General features: G+C 47.0%; 1 protein-coding gene across 9 annotated transcripts in view; it reads right to left on the bottom strand.

The window, feature by feature from the left end:
* Positions 1 to 18,200, bottom strand: part of nr3c2 (nuclear receptor subfamily 3, group C, member 2) — a 61,474-nt gene that overhangs the window by 30,422 nt on the left and 12,852 nt on the right. The window contains exons 1-2 of one of the 9 annotated variants that reach the window (XM_081724908.1): positions 9,187 to 9,822; positions 8,764 to 8,830 (exon numbers count right to left, since the gene is read on the bottom strand). The exons of 6 other annotated variants lie outside the window; for them this stretch is intronic. In XM_081724908.1, the coding sequence (XP_081581034.1) occupies positions 8,764 to 8,830; positions 9,187 to 9,223 (104 nt within the window). In that variant the 5' untranslated portion in view covers positions 9,224 to 9,822. Of the gene's footprint in view, positions 1 to 8,763; positions 8,831 to 9,186; positions 9,823 to 18,200 lie in introns of those variants that run through there. 2 more of the 9 variants (XM_081724909.1, XM_081724910.1) reach the window with 2 other exon arrangements.

The raw sequence follows: 18,200 nt of genomic DNA, 5'->3' as shown, positions 1-18,200 counted from the left end.
CCATCTCTCCAGACTTCTTTCTAAACCCAACCATCTCTAAACCCAACCATCTGTCCAGACTTCTCTCTAAACCCAATCATCTCTAAAGCCAACCTTTCTAAACACAACCTCTCCAGACCTCTCTAAATCCAGCCTTCTCTAGATTCTTCTCTGTTAATCCAACCTTCTCTCCAGAACCTTCTCCAGAACTTAATCCAACCTTCTCTCTCTTTTTATGAGAACCAATGCTTGCAAAGAACCTGGTTTAACCAGTTTAGGAGGCGTTATTAAAGTTATCAGATAATTCATGAATAACAATGGGGAATATATTAAAAGAATGATGAACAAATGACAAAAGAATGATAAAAGGATGAAATACGTCAATAAAAGCCTTACTTTTAGAATTTGAGCAGAACAAAACAACGCTTTAAAGTCCTGTATGCGTTTCTGGGAAAATCTGCAAATTTAACGAGTTGATAGATCTAACAGGTTGTGTGGAGGATAAAGGTTTACAGTTTAGAAGACGAGTCCAGACCAGGCAGTGCTACATTCAGCCCTCAGACACAATGTTATCACACTGGTAAAAACACCAACAATGACAATGCAATATCGCTTTTGGTAAATGCCGTGACCAAACTGGCAAACCTTTTATTAAGGACTAATTAAGTAATTAACCGTGAAAAGTCTTACTTCACAGCAAACACAGTTCTACTACCTCAGCTTTTCAAGTGTGCTTCTCATGAACGTCAGCACGCTGTATTTTAATTGGCTGGAAATCATGTGACTGTGTGAGACACCAGTGGCCCTTTCCAGACATCCTAGCTGAGCACCGATCAGGCCAGTGATTTAAATGTGGCTAACGTCAGCTAGCTTCAAACTGAGGCCCTGAGAAATAGACTCTGTCCTCAACACTTACACACACAAAAAACCCAACAAAATTTGAACAAAATATACTATTTACTACTAAGCGCCATTGATAAGAAACAGCACCATCTGTGGCAGCGCTGAGCAGGTGAAGGGCAGCAGGCCTGCATCTTCAGCCTGTCTGGGATAATACGCCTCACTATTTACACTAATCGTGCTTAGCGGCATGTCCACTGCCCAGAGATTCAAACAAAGCTACTTCCAGGCGTGTTGATTAAAGACCCGGGTGAACTCGTGACCTGACCTCCAATGCACACCTTTATCCAGCTTCTGGACACCATGTTTCTCGCCAGCCTCCCAGATAGGTCAGCCTGAATCACAGGTAACCTGCAAGATAGCCTTAGTCCAGTGAGGACAAACAGGAAGCAAATCTCCAAAGTGTGTGAGATTAACTGTGGGAGGATCTAGAGCCTGCCGGACCCGAGGGAGTGAGAGAGCTGCTTGCTGTTTATGCTCAGATGGAAAATTACCTTTAAGTCAAGTATATACAACAGTCCATATGAGCACATTGGGGTAATTCATAGCGTCATCCAGGGTTCAATAGGCTCATTTGGATTTCTGCTTAGGGTGTATTTTATGGTCCAAAAACTAAATGCTACAATATTTTCACTTAGTCACCTGAAGACTTCAGCAGCTGCCCAGACTGTAGCATAAACCCCAGACCTCTGGCTGCAAGTTGACACTCCAGCACAACCAACGAGGAGGTTCAAACTGGGAACATTCAGATGATGGTCAACGAAACCAGTCTGGAAGTGTGTAGGATGAAAGGTTGAAGAGTTATAGCTGTGTAGGCGTGAGATGTGTAGAGTGTGTGTGTGTGTGTGTGTGTGTGTGTGTGTGTGTGTGTGTGTGTGTGTGTGTGTGTGTGTGTGTGTGTGTGTGTGTGTGGACAGAAGTATTGAGTACAGCCTCCAGGGGGGTTGGGGGATTCCTACAGCAGCTTCTGGGTAATGAGACAAATGCATCAGCTGGAAATGAAACCAAGCAAACCTAATCAGTGCTGCTTAATCTGTGTCCAGAGTCTCTGCTAGTACAATCCCAGATGTAAAAAAATCACACATTCGTAGCTAAGAGAGGGAAAAAAGCAAGCTGTTAGCTATCTGATATGCCGGTGCATATTCATGGATATTTTGAACCTTTGTGATGTATTGTCGAATTCCGTGTTTAGTTTAAGATTTGCAGCAGAGACTCTGTTTTGTTCTGTTGTGAAATTACATGTTTTGGAGGACTGATGTTCCCCTGGCAGACCACGTGACCTGGTTTAACCAGCCAAGTCAACAAATCACTACACAGACTACAAGTGTGTATTTCACTTAAACAGTTTTGTATTATGACATTCATATGTTTCTGTTTTAAAGGTACACAAATCAATATTTTGTTGAAAATATTTGTAGGTTTGATTCTTATTAAAGGATGCAGAGATCACTTTATAATAACGAACACGTGACCTTTTCATGCAGGGATGAAGATCTTTAGTTCTGTGGTGGTTATCTGAAGTCCATCTGTCCTTGAATGCTGTAAACTGGGGCAAATTTGTTCCTGCCTTGTTTTTATTTGCTCCAAATGTCATACATTTTTTGACCAAATGGGCAAGGACAGAAAAGAGCTCTGGGACAAATACATCCCTGAATCATAGCAGCACCAGACACCTCAGAAATCCTAAGGAACTGTGACTGAATTCATGTATACTGACTCGTGTGGAATCAGAGAATTTCTCTCAGAAATCTTCAGTTTAAGACAGCTCTCTGAGAAGTCTTCAGTTCCCGGCAGGTCTCTCAGAGGTCTTTACGATAATCCAGGTCTCTCAGAGGTCTTTAGTATAATCCAGGTCTCTGAGAAGTCTTCAGGTCTCTTAGCAGTGACTGCGGCCCAAAGCTGTGCGCTGTATCCTCCGTATTCTGCCTGTGCCAAGCCAGGAGTGTTTACTGAATGTACAGTTAATGACTGAGCGGTTCAGAGAAGAAAAAACCTCAACCGCAAAAAAAAAACAAAAAAAAAAAAACAGAGAGAGAAAGAGAGAGCAGGCGAGAGAGAGAGAGAGTGAGTGAGAGAGAGAGAGAGAGCAGGTGAGAGAGAGAGAGCAGGCGAGAGAGTGTGAGAGAGAGAGAGCAAGTGAGAAAGAGAGTGAGAGAGAGTGAGAGTGAGAGAGAGAGAGAGAGAGCGCTCCACGTGGCTAACACACTGCTGCACACCAGCCCAACACTTCCAGCAGGTGATTAGTGATCTTGGTCATGTTTGGTTTTGACTTGGGCCACATCAGACATGGAGAGATGGAATATCACTGCATACACCCTGCCAACACCCCCAGACCCAACCAGTCAGGGTGGCGCTCCCTCTCACCCCCTCCTCGGGTAGCTTCTCACAAGTTAACAGGTCCTGTGACCATTCTTACAGTACACTTGTAAAGGTGGTTGCCTGTTGACTTTGTGAGAATAAAGACTTTTTTGAGATTTTTCCTTAAGGGATTATGTTTAACTCCCTACCTTTACCATAGTTCTTATAGATTAGCTGTAGTCTGTAATTTAATTTATGAGGATTAGTCATCTTGGATATCACTAATGGTCACTCTTTATACAAAAGTCTGAAATACGTATTGTGTGATGGGGTGTGTGTGTGTGTGTGTGTGTGTGTGTGTGTGTGTGTGTGTGTTTGTGTGTGTGAGCATGAGCATGTTTGAGAAAGAGATTAAATTCACTTCTGGTTCAAGAGATTAAACTTGGGTCAAAACCACAAGATCAGATAACCATGTCTTCATCAGACTGGAAATGTGGAATTTGGTTACACAACACCTCAAACAGAGCTGAAATCTTTTAAGATGTACAACACACTACTGACTCAACTGACTCAGTATTTTAGGAATATTCAGCTGCCTGGCTTCTTATTAAAAGGAAATATTTTAGTCAGGTTGTAAATCAGGCCAAAGCTTATTAATGACACTGCTGGTGCTCCTGGAAAACAGCAACACTGTGTTTCTGTTTTTATAATTTATCATGACACTGTTGATCATGATGTTCTCACACAAAGACAGATTTCTATTGGCTGTGATCAGCAGGTGCCTACCTGGTTTCATGAGTGTCTTTTTAATAAGACCAATGGTAAGCAATCACAATTCCTTTGAAATTGTTAATGGAGTTCATCAGGGGTCTGTCCTTGGACCACTGCTTTGTACACTGTGCATCAATGAGCTCAGAAAGAATACTGAAATTGTAGAATTCATTTTTTATTTTTTAGTGTTGAATGGACCTGAATGTTGTTTCCCAGTTCTCACAGAATTTCTAGTAAAAAAAAAAAGTAAATGAGACATTTGTTCTCCATGGGATTATCTGTTTCTGAATAAACCCATCGATGAGTTAAAAAACAACATTTAAGGGTGTTATTTGGGCTTCTGGAAAATGTTGATCTGGATCTGGATATATTTATTGTGTAATCATAATTCTCTAATCAGTGAAGCAGACATATTAGGGACAGCCATGCAACTGCTAGTTAACTATGATATGAACAAAATTAATTCATCAGAGAAAATTCTCTGGAGGGAACCATCAGTCACAGTAAAAGGAGTTCGGGGAAATGCTCTGCTATCAACGTACCAGGCAGCCCTGCACAGCCCTAGAAACCAGAGAGAAAGTCTTCTGGACAAGACATACATCCAAGAACAGCATTTGAGAATGCTGTAATGGTCATATTTCTTAAGTTAATTTCAGAAACGCAGAATGCATTTATTGTTTTATTTATTCGCTTGTATGGAAAACAGAATTCTGGAGGAAGATAATGTGGAGAGGCTCTCTGGACATTGGCACAAATATGCAGGTGAACGTCTCCTTGTTTCGTGACCTTTTATAAATTTGGTGTGCTCATGCTAGAGGATTACTAGACCATATGGCCATTTGAGGAACAATACTTCACTTGTCCTGAATGCCCACCAGTACCTCACCTGTCCTGAATGCCCCCCAGTACCTCACCTGTCCTGAATGCCCCCCAGTACCTCACCTGTCCTGAATGCCCCCCAGTACCTCACCTGTCCTGAATGCCCGCCAGTAACTCACCTGTCCTGAATGCCCCCCAGTACCTCACCTGTCCTGAATGCCCCCCAGTACCTCACCTGTCCTGACTGCTGATCCAAGCATATACACCAATAAGAACAAAAATATCTGCTGAAAATAGGACATCGAGTAACGGAGGCCTTCCCAACCCAAACATACTGCAGATGACATTGCTGTTAAACTTTACGTCATCAGTTAGAGATCAGGTAAGCTAAGTGAAATTACTATTTCACAGGAAAAAATCACAATCGAAGTAATTTAGGATGGCACAGAGGAGGATATTTAACACACAGACAGTGGGCTGTTTCACATTAAACTATGCCGTGCCTTGTATATAATCCAGTCTGTTTATAAATGACATCCTAATGACTTGTTTCTTTCAGAATACTGTACTATGAAGGCGGGTTTGTGTTTACACCACGCCATGTTTTAGGTGTCAGCCAAACACAGACCTCCTGAGTCCAGCCCAGACGACTCAGCCTGTGATGCAGTCAGCCATCAAAGGCTTCCGGACGGCGTGCCACCCAGCCTGCCAGACTCGACGGGCACCACCACGAGGGGCCACACAGGCCTGATGTCCACACACTGCGTCACGTTCCGCATCACATGTGTAAGCCATGTGCCTAAGCCAGCCTCAGCACGCCATCCAGGAACACACTTCCTTACCCATACATCACCCCCCTCTCTGTTTCACTCTCTCTGTCTTTCTTGCTCTTTCACACACACACACACTGGCTCAGGGAAACTCACAATACATGGAATGTTATAAATAAGAGCCTGGAAACAGAAGGCCGGCCGGGGTGAGCCCTTTAAGAGCACCCTTTGCCTCCATGGATTTTTAATGAGGTGAAATATTCACAGCACTGCTTGACGTGCCAGCCTTTGCCAACCAAACCTGTCCCCTCCGGTAAGCGATTTCCAAGTGTTGCCAGAGCTGGAGTAGCACCTTGCACCAGCGCTTCGTATATGCATCAAAAATGGATTAGCCTAATACAGTGCACAAGTCCAGCTTGGGTGTGCAGAATGAAAGGACTCGTGATGTTCATTAACACACAACATCTGAACTGCGGTCTGCCTCTTCACTTGTCTCATTGCTTCACTTCAGTCAAAACTGGTTTGTTTCTGTATTGGTCTGTAAATGTTATATGATGATAATACAGGAGTCTGGACTCTTAAACAATCGTTTTCAAGCTTTATTCCAATATATTTGTTTTGACAGATTGTCTGTTTAAACATTATAAACCTCATATTGTCTCAGAAGAGCATTTAATCTGAACTCTCTTCTTCTTGTAGCTTTTTAATCTTGTTGGTAATTTTTCCGTAGCAATACCTGCTTCTTCTTGCAGAAACAGAGTGATCGGTTACGTAATGTTTGGGTGTAGTACTGGCACGGTCGTTAGCAGACTGAGGCACTGTGGGTTGTCATACAACCGGACTAATATCTCTAATAATAGTGTCTTATGAAGCGTGTCTGATCTGAAGTCAGTGCTTTACAGGCAAAGGTGGCATCTGCCAACATGAAAAGGGAAGAAGGATTAATAAAGGGTGTTATTTACAGCAGGGCTCTTATCAGGAGCCTGGACACCACAAGAAAAGAGGATGAGTGCAGAGGAAAAACCACAGGAGGCATGCTTACATAATAGAGAGAGAGAGAAAATGAGAGTGGGTGAGTGTGTGTGAGAGAGAGAGCGAGGATGATAGTGAGAGACAACAAGGGAGAGTGAGAGAGAGAGAGAGAGACGACAAGAAAGAGAGAGAAAATGAGAGAGGGTGAGTGTGTGTGAGAGAGAGAGAGCGAGAGAGAGTGAGGACGAAAGAGAGAAACAACGAGGGAGAGTGACAGAGAGAGCCGACGAGAAAGAGAGAGAAAATGAGAGAGGGTGAGTGTGTGTGAGAGGACAAGAGAAAGAAAGAATGAGAGAGTGCGTGAGAGGGTGAGTGTGTGAGAGAGAGCGAGAGAGCGCGGTGGAGTGTCGGGCCACATAATCACCCCCACCCCCTTTTAATGAGTTGTATCACGGGGGCCCGTCTGGCCCATCTGCCCCATGTCCAGGCCAGCGCTCGCCGGGCTCTGGAATATCTGCTCACATTTTCCAGCCGAGCTGAATGCCGTCAGCACAGGACTCTCCCGGGCTCACTGCTGTCTCACTGCCCCTCGTAGTGCCAACGTTGATGCCCGTCAGCCACACGCTCAGATACTCGGTTTTAACAGGACAGGAAAGTCTGTGCCGTGTTTAACTATGCCGAGGAATCACGTAGCTTCGGTTTGAGCAAGGAACGTACGTATTGCCAGACTCTGCAGTTCCACAGCTATTACACACTAAACTTTAAAATGCATATATTTAAAAAATAGAGGAATGACCAGCTTCTGATCTGAGATGGGGACGTTCTGGAAAAGCATCTCATCCCAGCAGTCCGGCGCCACGGGTTTCCTTTTTAGGCTTTTTTAATTACTTTTTTGTGGGCTTGAATTTGGTCTCAAGTGAGATTCCAAGTGCTTAAATGGAAGGCCATGGGGATTTGTCCATCCAACAGTGGTGTTCCTTTTCCCACAGGCTGGGAATGGTAGAGCAGGGGTTGGAAATCTGCATCACAAGGTGGAGGTGAGTGTATCAGAGGGCTGGGAGTTGACCCATCCCAGACACTTCATACTCCACTGCTCCACAAATGCTGGCATTGTTGCAGCAAGCTCGTTTACTGTATGGGTTAATTCATTTAATTAGTTAATGGGTTAATTAATTAAATTAATGTCTGAAGCTGCAGCTTAGTGAGAACGTGTATTTGAATGCATTTGTGAGAGTGTGTGTCTGCAGGGTTGCGTCTGCATTGTAGCATGTGCACGTTAATGTCGGCAAGGTAGCGTCTGCAAGGTTGTGTCTACACTATAGCGTCTGCATAGCTGTGTCTACACGGTAGCGTCTGCATAGCTGTGTCTACACGGTAGCGTCTGCATAGCTGTGTCTACACTGTAGCGTCTGCAAAGCTGTGTCTACACTATAGCGTCTGCAAGGTTGTGTCTACACTATAGCGTCTGCATAGCTGTGTCTACACTATAGCGTCTGCAAGGTTGTGTCTACACTATAGCGTCTGCATAGCTGTGTCTACACTATAGCGTCTGCATAGCTGTGTCTACACTATAGCGTCTGCATAGCTGTGTCTACACTATAGCGTCTGCAAGGTTGTGTCTACACTATAGCGTCTGCAAGGTTGTGTCTACACTATAGCGTCTGCAAGGTTGTGTCTACACTATAGCGTCTGCATAGCTGTGTCTACACTATAGCGTCTGCATAGCTGTGTCTACACTATAGCGTCTGCATAGCTGTGTCTACACTATAGCGTCTGCAAGGTTGTGTCTACACTATAGCGTCTGCAAGGTTGTGTCTACACTATAGCGTCTGCATAGCTGTGTCTACACTATAGCGTCTGCAAGGTTGTGTCTACACTATAGCGTCTGCAAGGTTGTGTCTACACTATAGCGTCTGCATAGCTGTGTCTACACTATAGCGTCTGCATAGCTGTGTCTACACTATAGCGTCTGCATAGCAGTGTCTACACTATAGCGTCTGCATAGCTGTGTCTACACTATAGCGTCTGCATAGCTGTGTCTACACTATAGCGTCTGCATAGCTGTGTCTACACTATAGCGTCTGCAAGGTTGTGTCTACACTATAGCGTCTGCATAGCTGTGTCTACACTATAGCGTCTGCATAGCTGTGTCTACACTATAGCGTCTGCATAGCTGTGTCTACACTATAGCGTCTGCAAGGTTGTGTCTACACGGTAGCGTCCCACACTAGAGGAGGAGGTGACTGGTACCTACACACGACGGAGACACGCACACATCTGGCCTGGTGCCCTCTGGCCCAGATGCACTGGATCTTCTGGTGCTGTTGGGAGAGACCCACAGTGGGAGCGTGTGTATTAATCACCAGCCTACTTCACACTGTACGGATCCTTTGCTGACCCTTTTTTCAGATCAGTTACGTGTTAAATGTGAAATCTCATTTTATCTGGTCTCATATGCACGGATAAAAAAACAGAACAGCACAGCAGTGCTCATCATTTCCAGTTAAGTAAACTGAGTCTGAATCTTTCTGAAGTGAAATATTAGCCCAATCATATCTATCATAGTGCATTAATCGTAGTCCATAATCACGGCCTACTTACCTACTTGCGTAACACTGATTCTCACAAAAGCCTCTATAAAGTGTTTTTTTTGTGTGTGTCTGTTTTTCTTTTCTACCTGATTTTTCCGGATCAGACGGGCTTTGACTGCACATCCGATGCCTGTTCCATTTCACTGCTCCAGTTCCAGTTTACCTGTCTAGTGTTTCCACCTCTGCTCCCTCGCTTGACCTTGTCTATGCCCTCTGACCCCTGACCCCGTGGCCCATTGTCACCGTACCGAGCAGTGCTTGTTTCTGCCAGCTTGGTTCCTCCATTCTGCTGTCATTATCATCGTTCTGCTCTCCTGGCCTGCTCCCGCCCCGTCGCTAAAGCACGGCAGTGTGTGCCTCCAGCTCAGCGCTGCCCACCTCCAGGGTCAGACGCTTCCTCACTGTGTCTGGCTGGCATTGGGAGTACACCCTACATGAATGTAAAAGTATCACACCGATGACGCAGTTATTTTCATCCAAATGCGTCAATATGACGTTCCGGGTGTAAAAGCGTCAGACGGACAGCTCATTAATCCCAGGAAGGGGGTGCCCGTTACATGAGTTCTCCAGCTGCTGCACTCTGCTGCCTCCCTGTAGTCCAGAGCTGGAAGTCAATATGGTCACCTCAGAGAACATGAGAAGATGAGTGTGAGCTCCAAGCCCTGGAAGGCTGGGTCTGGCTGGCAGACGTGCGCTCTGGACAGGAAGGGGTTAACCCTGGACTTCCCCGCCGTCTTTCTCTGTGTGTGATCCCTCTCGCACGCATTCCAACACCACGCTGCTGCATTCTCTCTCTCTCTCTCTCTCTCTCTCTCGGTTCCCTTCTTTAGTTTCTATTTCCTCTTTCCTGCCTTCTGCTTGCACCAGACCTGGTGAGAGGAAACCAGCGATGTGGAACTGGACTGCAGGATGAGGAAAATGTGGGTCTGTAATAGTCCGGTGGGCCTGTAGCAGTCCGGCCAGTCTGGCCCGGCCTCCAGCGTTTCCTCATCAAAGTCTCAAAGCAGCTCTGACAATAAATATCGCTTTGAATAATTCAAATATTTAAAAACTCTTGTCAATTGATTCACTTTGTACAAAGGTTTGGTTGTGTGAACTGGAAGGATGTTTTAGTGTGTAGTGTGTTTTTCCTGCTGTACTCTTGTTTGAAGAGTTCCAGGTTCCCCATGCAAACCGACACGCCTTGACTGCATGTTTTCTCTTCAAAGTATGCGGTCTCTTCTGAAGCATTCAAAACTAGATGTCAAGAAAGAGTTGTGAAGAAGAAGGGCAGGACTACAGAAATAATAGCCAATCGATTTCTGAGACCTGATTAATCAGGCAGATCATTGTCACCGCAGTAATGAAAACGCTCAGACTGCGTGTGATGTGTTTGTGGTGCAGTCCTATGTCACTAGTGTCCTGGTGACTGCTGTTCCTTACAGTTCTCATCATAAATCACAGGATAAGGCAAAAGAAGAAGCCAATCTACTCCTAGCGTCCCCGTCTCCGTGGTTTCCCTCTCTCATGTCTTTGTTTTGTGTTACTTCCTTGTTGAGGTTTGTTCCTTAGTTTCGATTTCTCCGCCCCTCATGAGCTGCACCTGTGTCTTGTTTAGTGCTCATCAGACGGTGTATTTAATCCCTGTGTTTGTACAGTCTTGTGGCTGGTTATTGTAATCCAGGCCCTGTTTGTGATTCCTAGCATGTGTGCTAATCCTGGCTGCTGTTCGTGTTTTCTCTGCCTGGTTTGTTATTCACTGGTGTTAGTTAAGTGTTTTTATCGTTGCTTGATTTAATCATGAATCCCTGGACAGTACGAACGAATGGTTCTGGATCTGACCCTAATAAGCATGTGTGTTCCCATGTCTATTTTTTCTGTTCACTGTCCAGATTTCCACTGCCCACAGAACTGGTATGTTTGCAACAGTCAGGCATTTACAAATATATAGATCATTAATAAACAATAAAAGTTCATGAATAATTAACGACACAGATTAACTTTGTGCCGATCGCCCACTGACTCAGTCAAGTTTCCTCAGCTGACGTATGTGCTGTGGTGGATTTAGACAGTGTAACGCAGACAAGGAACCATCAGGCCCCACAGTTTCAAAAGTTTCAAAAAGTCTAGATGCCTTTTCTTTTCCTACAGCGGGACCTTCCAAGACTCCACGGTGCCACCTTCCTCCTGACAGGTTTGGGGCTAATTACACACCTCATACCCTTGATAACAGATTCAAATCATTTCAGTGCTTGTGCCTAATATAATTCTGATCTCCTCAAAGCACAGTAATCCCAACAAACCTTTCACAAAGCCCGAGATGTTTCATGTGACGGGCACGTTGGTTCAAGCCAGTGGCTGTTAATGTGGCCCGTTCATGGCCTTTTAGAATGAGACCAAGAGGAAACTGAACTGGACTTGGCTGAGTGTAAAGAGAGAGCGGTGCAGTCTCTGCGAAACGCAGCGTATGTGGTGGAGTTTCTAGGTCAACTGAATAAACAGTGGCACTGCCAAGCGCACCTCCTCAGAAAAGGGAGCGAGAAAGTGAGAAGAAACTTTTTCTCCACATAGTTGTCGAGGAATCTGTTTCACGGAGGCAAAAAAAAGTCTCATGTGGAACGGAGAGTCAAGCTCCGAAAAAGCACCAAAGTGCTGACTTGGGAGATAGGAGATAAAAATGACACTTTGTAATTGGCACATCAACAGTGTCGCTGACAAAGAGCTGCAATGTCATTCCACCATCTCATGCAGTCCCTCCCCCACGCCTCCCCAAGCTACCTCGAACCAAAGCTCTCCAGAATGGCCCTACAGATTTTGAGAGCTTAAATGTCTCATCAGATCAGTGTCATTTGCATTTAGCATCTCGTGTAATACACAAATACGTATGTGGGCAGTCGAGTGGGCCTCATTCAAACCCATTAGTTGGAATGAATTCAGTCTCTAGGAATTTCGGTAGGGATCTCTCTCTCTCTGTCTGTCTCTCTGTCTCAATGTTTTATACATGTATAACTAACAATCAGTCCCCACAGGCGAGCAGCATGCAGGAGCTATTTGTGTGGGCTCTGTGTGTCTGGACCATTGCCCGACGGCATCTATAGTCAGTGTTGTGGTTGTGTCAGGGCATGTATGTGAGGGCAGGTGGATGCATGCCAACAGGACACCTTTTGTCTCGTCTTCGTTACATGCTCATAGACGCCGCAAATGCTGCAGGATTTCGGTGGGTTTGAATTTGACCCCAGAGAAACACACCCAGTTCACAAAAGCTGAGATTCAGGCCAGGACAGAGAAGTATGGAACACGCGTAAGGCGACAACGTGGTCTTTGCTGCTGAGGGGTTCTGCCAAGCCTGATCTCCCAATCACACGAAGCCGTCTTGAACAGGTGACCTGCACTAACAACCATAAAGGTCAGAACAGTCTCCGTCTCTGCTAACGAAGAAAAAAAACAAAACTTGTGAATAACTGAGTCATTAGAAGGACCCAACAGAAATGGACCAGCTACACGCTGTGATCTCACCCACGTCAGTCACTGCATTATCTCATAGACAACACAAACGTAGCATCTCCCTTCATTTACCACCAGCCTCGATTGCTCCTGGATATCTATAACACATTTTAAAAAAGCCTGGTGCTCATTTTGCACCGGTAGCCAGGCCATTAAAATAAGTGACATTCGGAAAATCAGCTGTGCTGTGCCTTTCCGTGTTGTTTCTGCTGTGGAACATTCGCGTTACATCTGATCTTGTTCGTGCACTGAGATTCCCAGCTGGTAGCTAAGGAGAAATGAATATTGTCTGATTTGCTCGCATAAGACACAGATAGCAAGCCATGCTCCTCATTTCCTGTGTAGCCCAGCTTATCGAGTCTATAAATAGGCGTGCGGCATCAGTGCAGTAAGGTCAGACTCAGAAGCGTCCATCCGTTCCACTGTAGGGTCTGTTCCTGCTTTACTACCAAAGCCTGTGTTTACACTGCAACCCACATTTATATTAAGGCTGATAAGAAACCCAGGCTTGTTGGTGAATCCCCAGCTTTTCTGACATGTGACATGCCTGTGTGTGCGTGTGTGTGTGTGCGTGCGTGCGTGTGCACGACTGTCTCTTTCCCGATCTCTCTCCTGTTTCTCGCTTTCCTCTGACTTACCCCATCCCACAACCCCCAACACCACAGATACACTCAACAATACAGACGACCCGGTATACACGTGCGTACCTACTCAGAGGACCCGGTATACACGTGCGTACCTACTCAGAGGACCCGGTATACACGTGCGTACCTACTCAGAGGACGCGGTATACACGTGCGTACCTACTCAGAGGACGCGGTATACACGTGCGTACCTACTCAGAGGACGCGGTATACACGTGCGTACCTACTCAGAGGACCCGGTATACACGTGCGTACCTACTCAGAGGACGCGGTATACACGTGCGTACCTACTCAGAGGACGCGGTATACACGTGCGTACCTACTCAGAGGACCCGGTATACACGTGCGTACCTACTCAGAGGACGCGGTATACACGTGCGTACCTACTCAGAGGACCCGGTATACACGTGCGTACCTACTCAGAGGACCCGGTATACACGTGCGTACCTACTCAGAGGACCCGGTATACACGTGCGTACCTACTCAGAGGACCCGGTATACACGTGCGTACCTACTCAGAGGACCCGGTATACACGTGCGTACCTACTCAGAGGACGCGGTATACACGTGCGTACCTACTCAGAGGACCCGGTATACACGTGCGTACCTACTCAGAGGACCCGGTATACACGTGCGTACCTACTCAGAGGACCCGGTATACACGTGCGTACCTACTCAGAGGACCCGGTATACACGTGCGTACCTACTCAGAGGACGCGGTATACACGTGCGTACCTACTCAGAGGACCCGGTATACACGTGCGTACCTACTCAGAGGACGCGGTATACACGTGCGTACCTACTCAGAGGACCCGGTATACACGTGCGTACCTACTCAGAGGACGCGGTATACACGTGCGTACCTACTCAGAGGACCCGGTATACACGTGCGTACCTACTCAGAGGACCCGGTATACATGTGCGTACCTACTCAGAGGACCCGGTATACATGTGCGTACCTACTCAGAGGACGCGGTATACATGTGCGTACCTACTCAGAGGACGCGTAACGAAGTGCTCAGACTACACTGGGCTATATCTCCTAGCCACATTAAAGCTTCAGTCTCTTCCCACGTTTCATTATTCCTTTTTGGAAAAACAAATAATTATCATCGTCATCATTATGTACTCTTACTTAAACAACACAAATATATAATGAGAATAACAGGTTTAGTTATGATGATGGAATATATGACAATATCTGAATATGAACAGACCAGTCAGTGAAGGTGTTTCTGATGTACATGTTGCAAATGTAATACTAAAAATTGTCATAATGCATTCATTTATTCTTGTTCATACTCATGAATATTTATTAATTTATTCATTCCAACAGAGGGTATATGAATACAGATGGTTTAATAAGAACACAGAGGGAAAACCCCCCTAAACCTCCATGTGACTGCTGGTCAATCACCAGGAATCTTCCTGTCTGTTATTTCTGGAGAGTTTTGTTGGTACCTATATTTTGGTAATAGAAACAGGAAGCTGGCATCCCTCTGTGCCCATGGGCCACTTCGTTTTTATTCATTTTAATTTTTTGGCTTTGTGATATTTTCTTCCTGACCACGGCAGACAGATGAATACACAGCGTCCTAAACGATAACTTTGCTGTCACACAAGCACGCTGTTCATTAGCTCCATGCTCATTGCTTATTCGGGTCCGTACCTGAGGTGTGAGATGGCCGGGCTGCTAGCACGCTACCCACGTACCTGCATGCACGCGACAGCAGGACACAAGTTGCAATAACATGATTACGGGGCTGTAATAAATGCTTCTGCTCCCTTTTTTAACCTAAAGGCCAATTACCTTAATGGTGTGCCCACCAATGGCGCATGGCCACTGCCCTGGCAGGGACGCGGGTCAGTGCCGCAGAAGAGAAGCCGCTCGGGACAACACAGCAATTCATCATGGCAGTCCTGCTCCTGCAGACTGCGCCCTTCACACAGGCTTCCGCACGCTTGCAAAGGGACACCGCGGGCTTGTACAGGACAGTCACGCGGGAGCAGGATTTTAGATCGTTTATTCGTTGCTTTTACTGATGTCATTTTCTCTACAGCTTTGTCAATAAGTTGTCATCCTTGACCCTGGCATGTGTTAGACTGCAGAAAATAACAGAGACCATGCCATAAGGAATCATTACTGTGTCAGATGTTCACCAGATGTTTTGTATTTAAAGCAATATAAGGCAAGTAATGTGTAAATACGTAATAAGTAAATAAACTACTGGGCACGGATTCCACGCCTGAAACAAGCCAAACAGTTGAAGGCAGACCCACCAGGAGAGTGAGCCGGACTGTTTCAGCTTCCCAAATCCACACCAACATGCTCTTAGGTGACTGCAGAACACTGCACCCAGTGAATTACCACAGCAAGGAGGCACATGGTTCAAACAGCACAGCCCAGACACAGGGCCCAAACGGCTCACTGCAGCCACTGTTGCGTCTCAGGTGCATCTCGCAGCTCCTCAGAGAGTTTTTAAGAGCTCTGAAGGACCCCTGCTGTCCTTTCTAAACGACTCCTCCATGGCCTGCTTTCCCGGAAGCGCTGGAATCTCTAGAGGGTCCGGACGACAGTGGGAGGCTCTTCGGCGCATCTGAAAACGACTCCCACAACACAAACGGTGACTCAGCGTTTCCTCGGGCGGCTTGCCGTCAGTCGCCAGGGTGCTATTTTTCTCGTGACGAAGAAGCCAGAGGTGGCCGTCACACTCCAGCACGTCCTCTGCTCAGGCAGCAAAGCCCCGCCCCGGGGTCGCTCGCTGGCAAGGTCGGTAAAGGCACCCAGGTCAACAGCTTCCTCTTTAAAAGACTGCAGCGGGCGGATCAGGTCGGCCCCTCCCCCTGCTGCTGCACACTGGGTCATTTGTTCATTGTTATCACAATTATTAAACTCCGATTGGGTAAAAGGCTGCTGTATGCAGATGAGCCCTCTAACAGTCAGATGTATGTGCGCGTGTGTGTGTGCAGATATGTCACGATGACGATATGGCGCAAAACTAGCTGCACTGAAGTATTTTTTGCATAGTCTGCAGCTCTGCGTCCCACGCAGCGGTCCGGACCCAGCGCTATGCTTCCCTCGTCCCCTCATTTACCCTTCAGACGCTGCCTGCTCACAGAGATTCATGCTGTAAAAATAAATAAACGCATAAATAAATATTTAAGTGAGTATGTGAAAAAAGCTCCGTCTCCTCTTTTCCCTCAGGCCCTGCTGTTTCGGCTCCACTCCTCGATGGCCGTTCTCAGCATGTCGGATTGCGGAGGGTTGCTGGCGTGATCTCAGGGGGGGAAACACCTCTGGTTCACACATCATTTTTTTCTTTCTTAAAGTGAGCTGGGCTTCATCTGGAGCCTCGGACAGAACAGCAGCTGCACCCTGGTGTGTCTGGCCAGCCCTCGGAAAAAGGGAATCTTTTACATATCGTGTTATGTGTTGCCAAGGCAGTGCAGGAAACAACGGAGCTTCGCCGTATTTTTAGCGCCTGGGATTTGCCCTAACAGAGCCGCCTTTATTTGACAGACCGGCCCGCATGGCCGAGACGCTGCAGACTCCGTGTCTCTGAACACGGTTTTCCGGCATGCTAGTGAGGAATACTCAGAGAAGACTCCTCAAGAAGGTTCTGGAGGCTGATTTAGGAGTCATCGTTTCCCATGTTGCACTGTGCCATTAACTAATACAGGTCTGGCGTGGGCAGCAGGTCAAGCATTTAGCGCTCTGGGGGCCTCGTGTGAGAGCAAAGGCTCACATGACCTGATCTGTGTGCGTGTGGGTGTGTGCATGTAATGAATGGGATAAGTAGGCGCTGAACGGGGTATCAGGTTAGCGCTGTGTGAGAAACCAGATCACGCTGAAAGGCTGAGGGACCGCAGTGAGACACACAGCGCAGCGCTCTGTCCTGCCTGCTGCTGGGACGCTTTTCTCCTGCTGGTTAGACACGCATAATAAAAGCTGTTTACATGAGGCCTTCCTGCTGGGGTAGGGAGCCTCCACGCTGACACGTGTGGGACAGGCCAAGAACGCCCGGCGATACCTCCCTCCCCACGTCCGGCCGGAGCGGGCAACAATGCCATGCACAGCAGGGATGCCTGCCCTCAAATGGGCACCAAGCTTTGTGGTGTGGACAACTGTTAGCCACTAATGCCACTAACACCACTAAAGTGGGTTAATGGGCAGGAGGATGGTAGAGCGGTAGATGGGTAGAGCGTAGGGGGCGATAGATGGGTAGAGTGGTAGAGCGGTAGATGGGTACAGTGGTAGATGGGTAGATGCGTAGAGCGGTAGATGGGTAGAGCGGTAGATGGGTAGAGCGGTAGATGGGTAGAGCGGTAGGGCGGTAGATGGGTAGAGCGGTAGGGCAATAGATGGGTAGAGCGGTAGGGCAATAGATGGGTAGAGCGGTAGATGGGTAGAGCGATAGATGGGTAGAGCGATAGATGGGTAGGGCGGTAGATGGGTAGGGCGGTAGATGGGTAGAGCAGTAGATGGGTAGGGCGGTAGATGGGTAGAGCAGTAGATGGGTAGAGCGGTAGGGCGGTAGATGGGTAGAGCGGTAGATGGTAGAGCGGTAGATGGTAGAGCGGTAGCTGGGTAGAGCGGTAGGGCGGTAGATGGGTAGAGCGGTAGGGCGGTAGATGGGTAGAGCGGTAGATGGGTAGAGCGGTAGATGGGTAGAGCGTCAGGGCGGTAGATGGGTAGAGCGGTAGATGGGTAGATGGGTAGAGCGGTAGATGGGTAGAGCGGTAGATGGGTAGAGCGGTACTCTCTGTCCTATTCCAGGCCAGGTGTTTGGAAAAGGCCTAATAACATTAGAGAGGATTTGAGCAAAAGTTGTCCACGTCACTGCACTGCCACGCACAAACTGGGTCAGGCAGAGACCCACGTTATGGCTGTGCCGTTACCCGCGGCAACCCACCCAAGACCGAATGGTTCTCTGACCTGCCCGTTTATCCCGGCTGAATAGCGCTGGAGCTCA

Source organism: Electrophorus electricus, chromosome 12, assembly GCF_041902795.1.
Source record: "Electrophorus electricus isolate QZ-2024a chromosome 12, ASM4190279v1, whole genome shotgun sequence".
Lineage (NCBI taxonomy): Eukaryota > Metazoa > Chordata > Actinopteri > Gymnotiformes > Gymnotidae > Electrophorus > Electrophorus electricus.
Note: the sequence above shows the minus strand (reverse complement) of the source record. Positions and strands in the feature narration are given on the sequence as shown.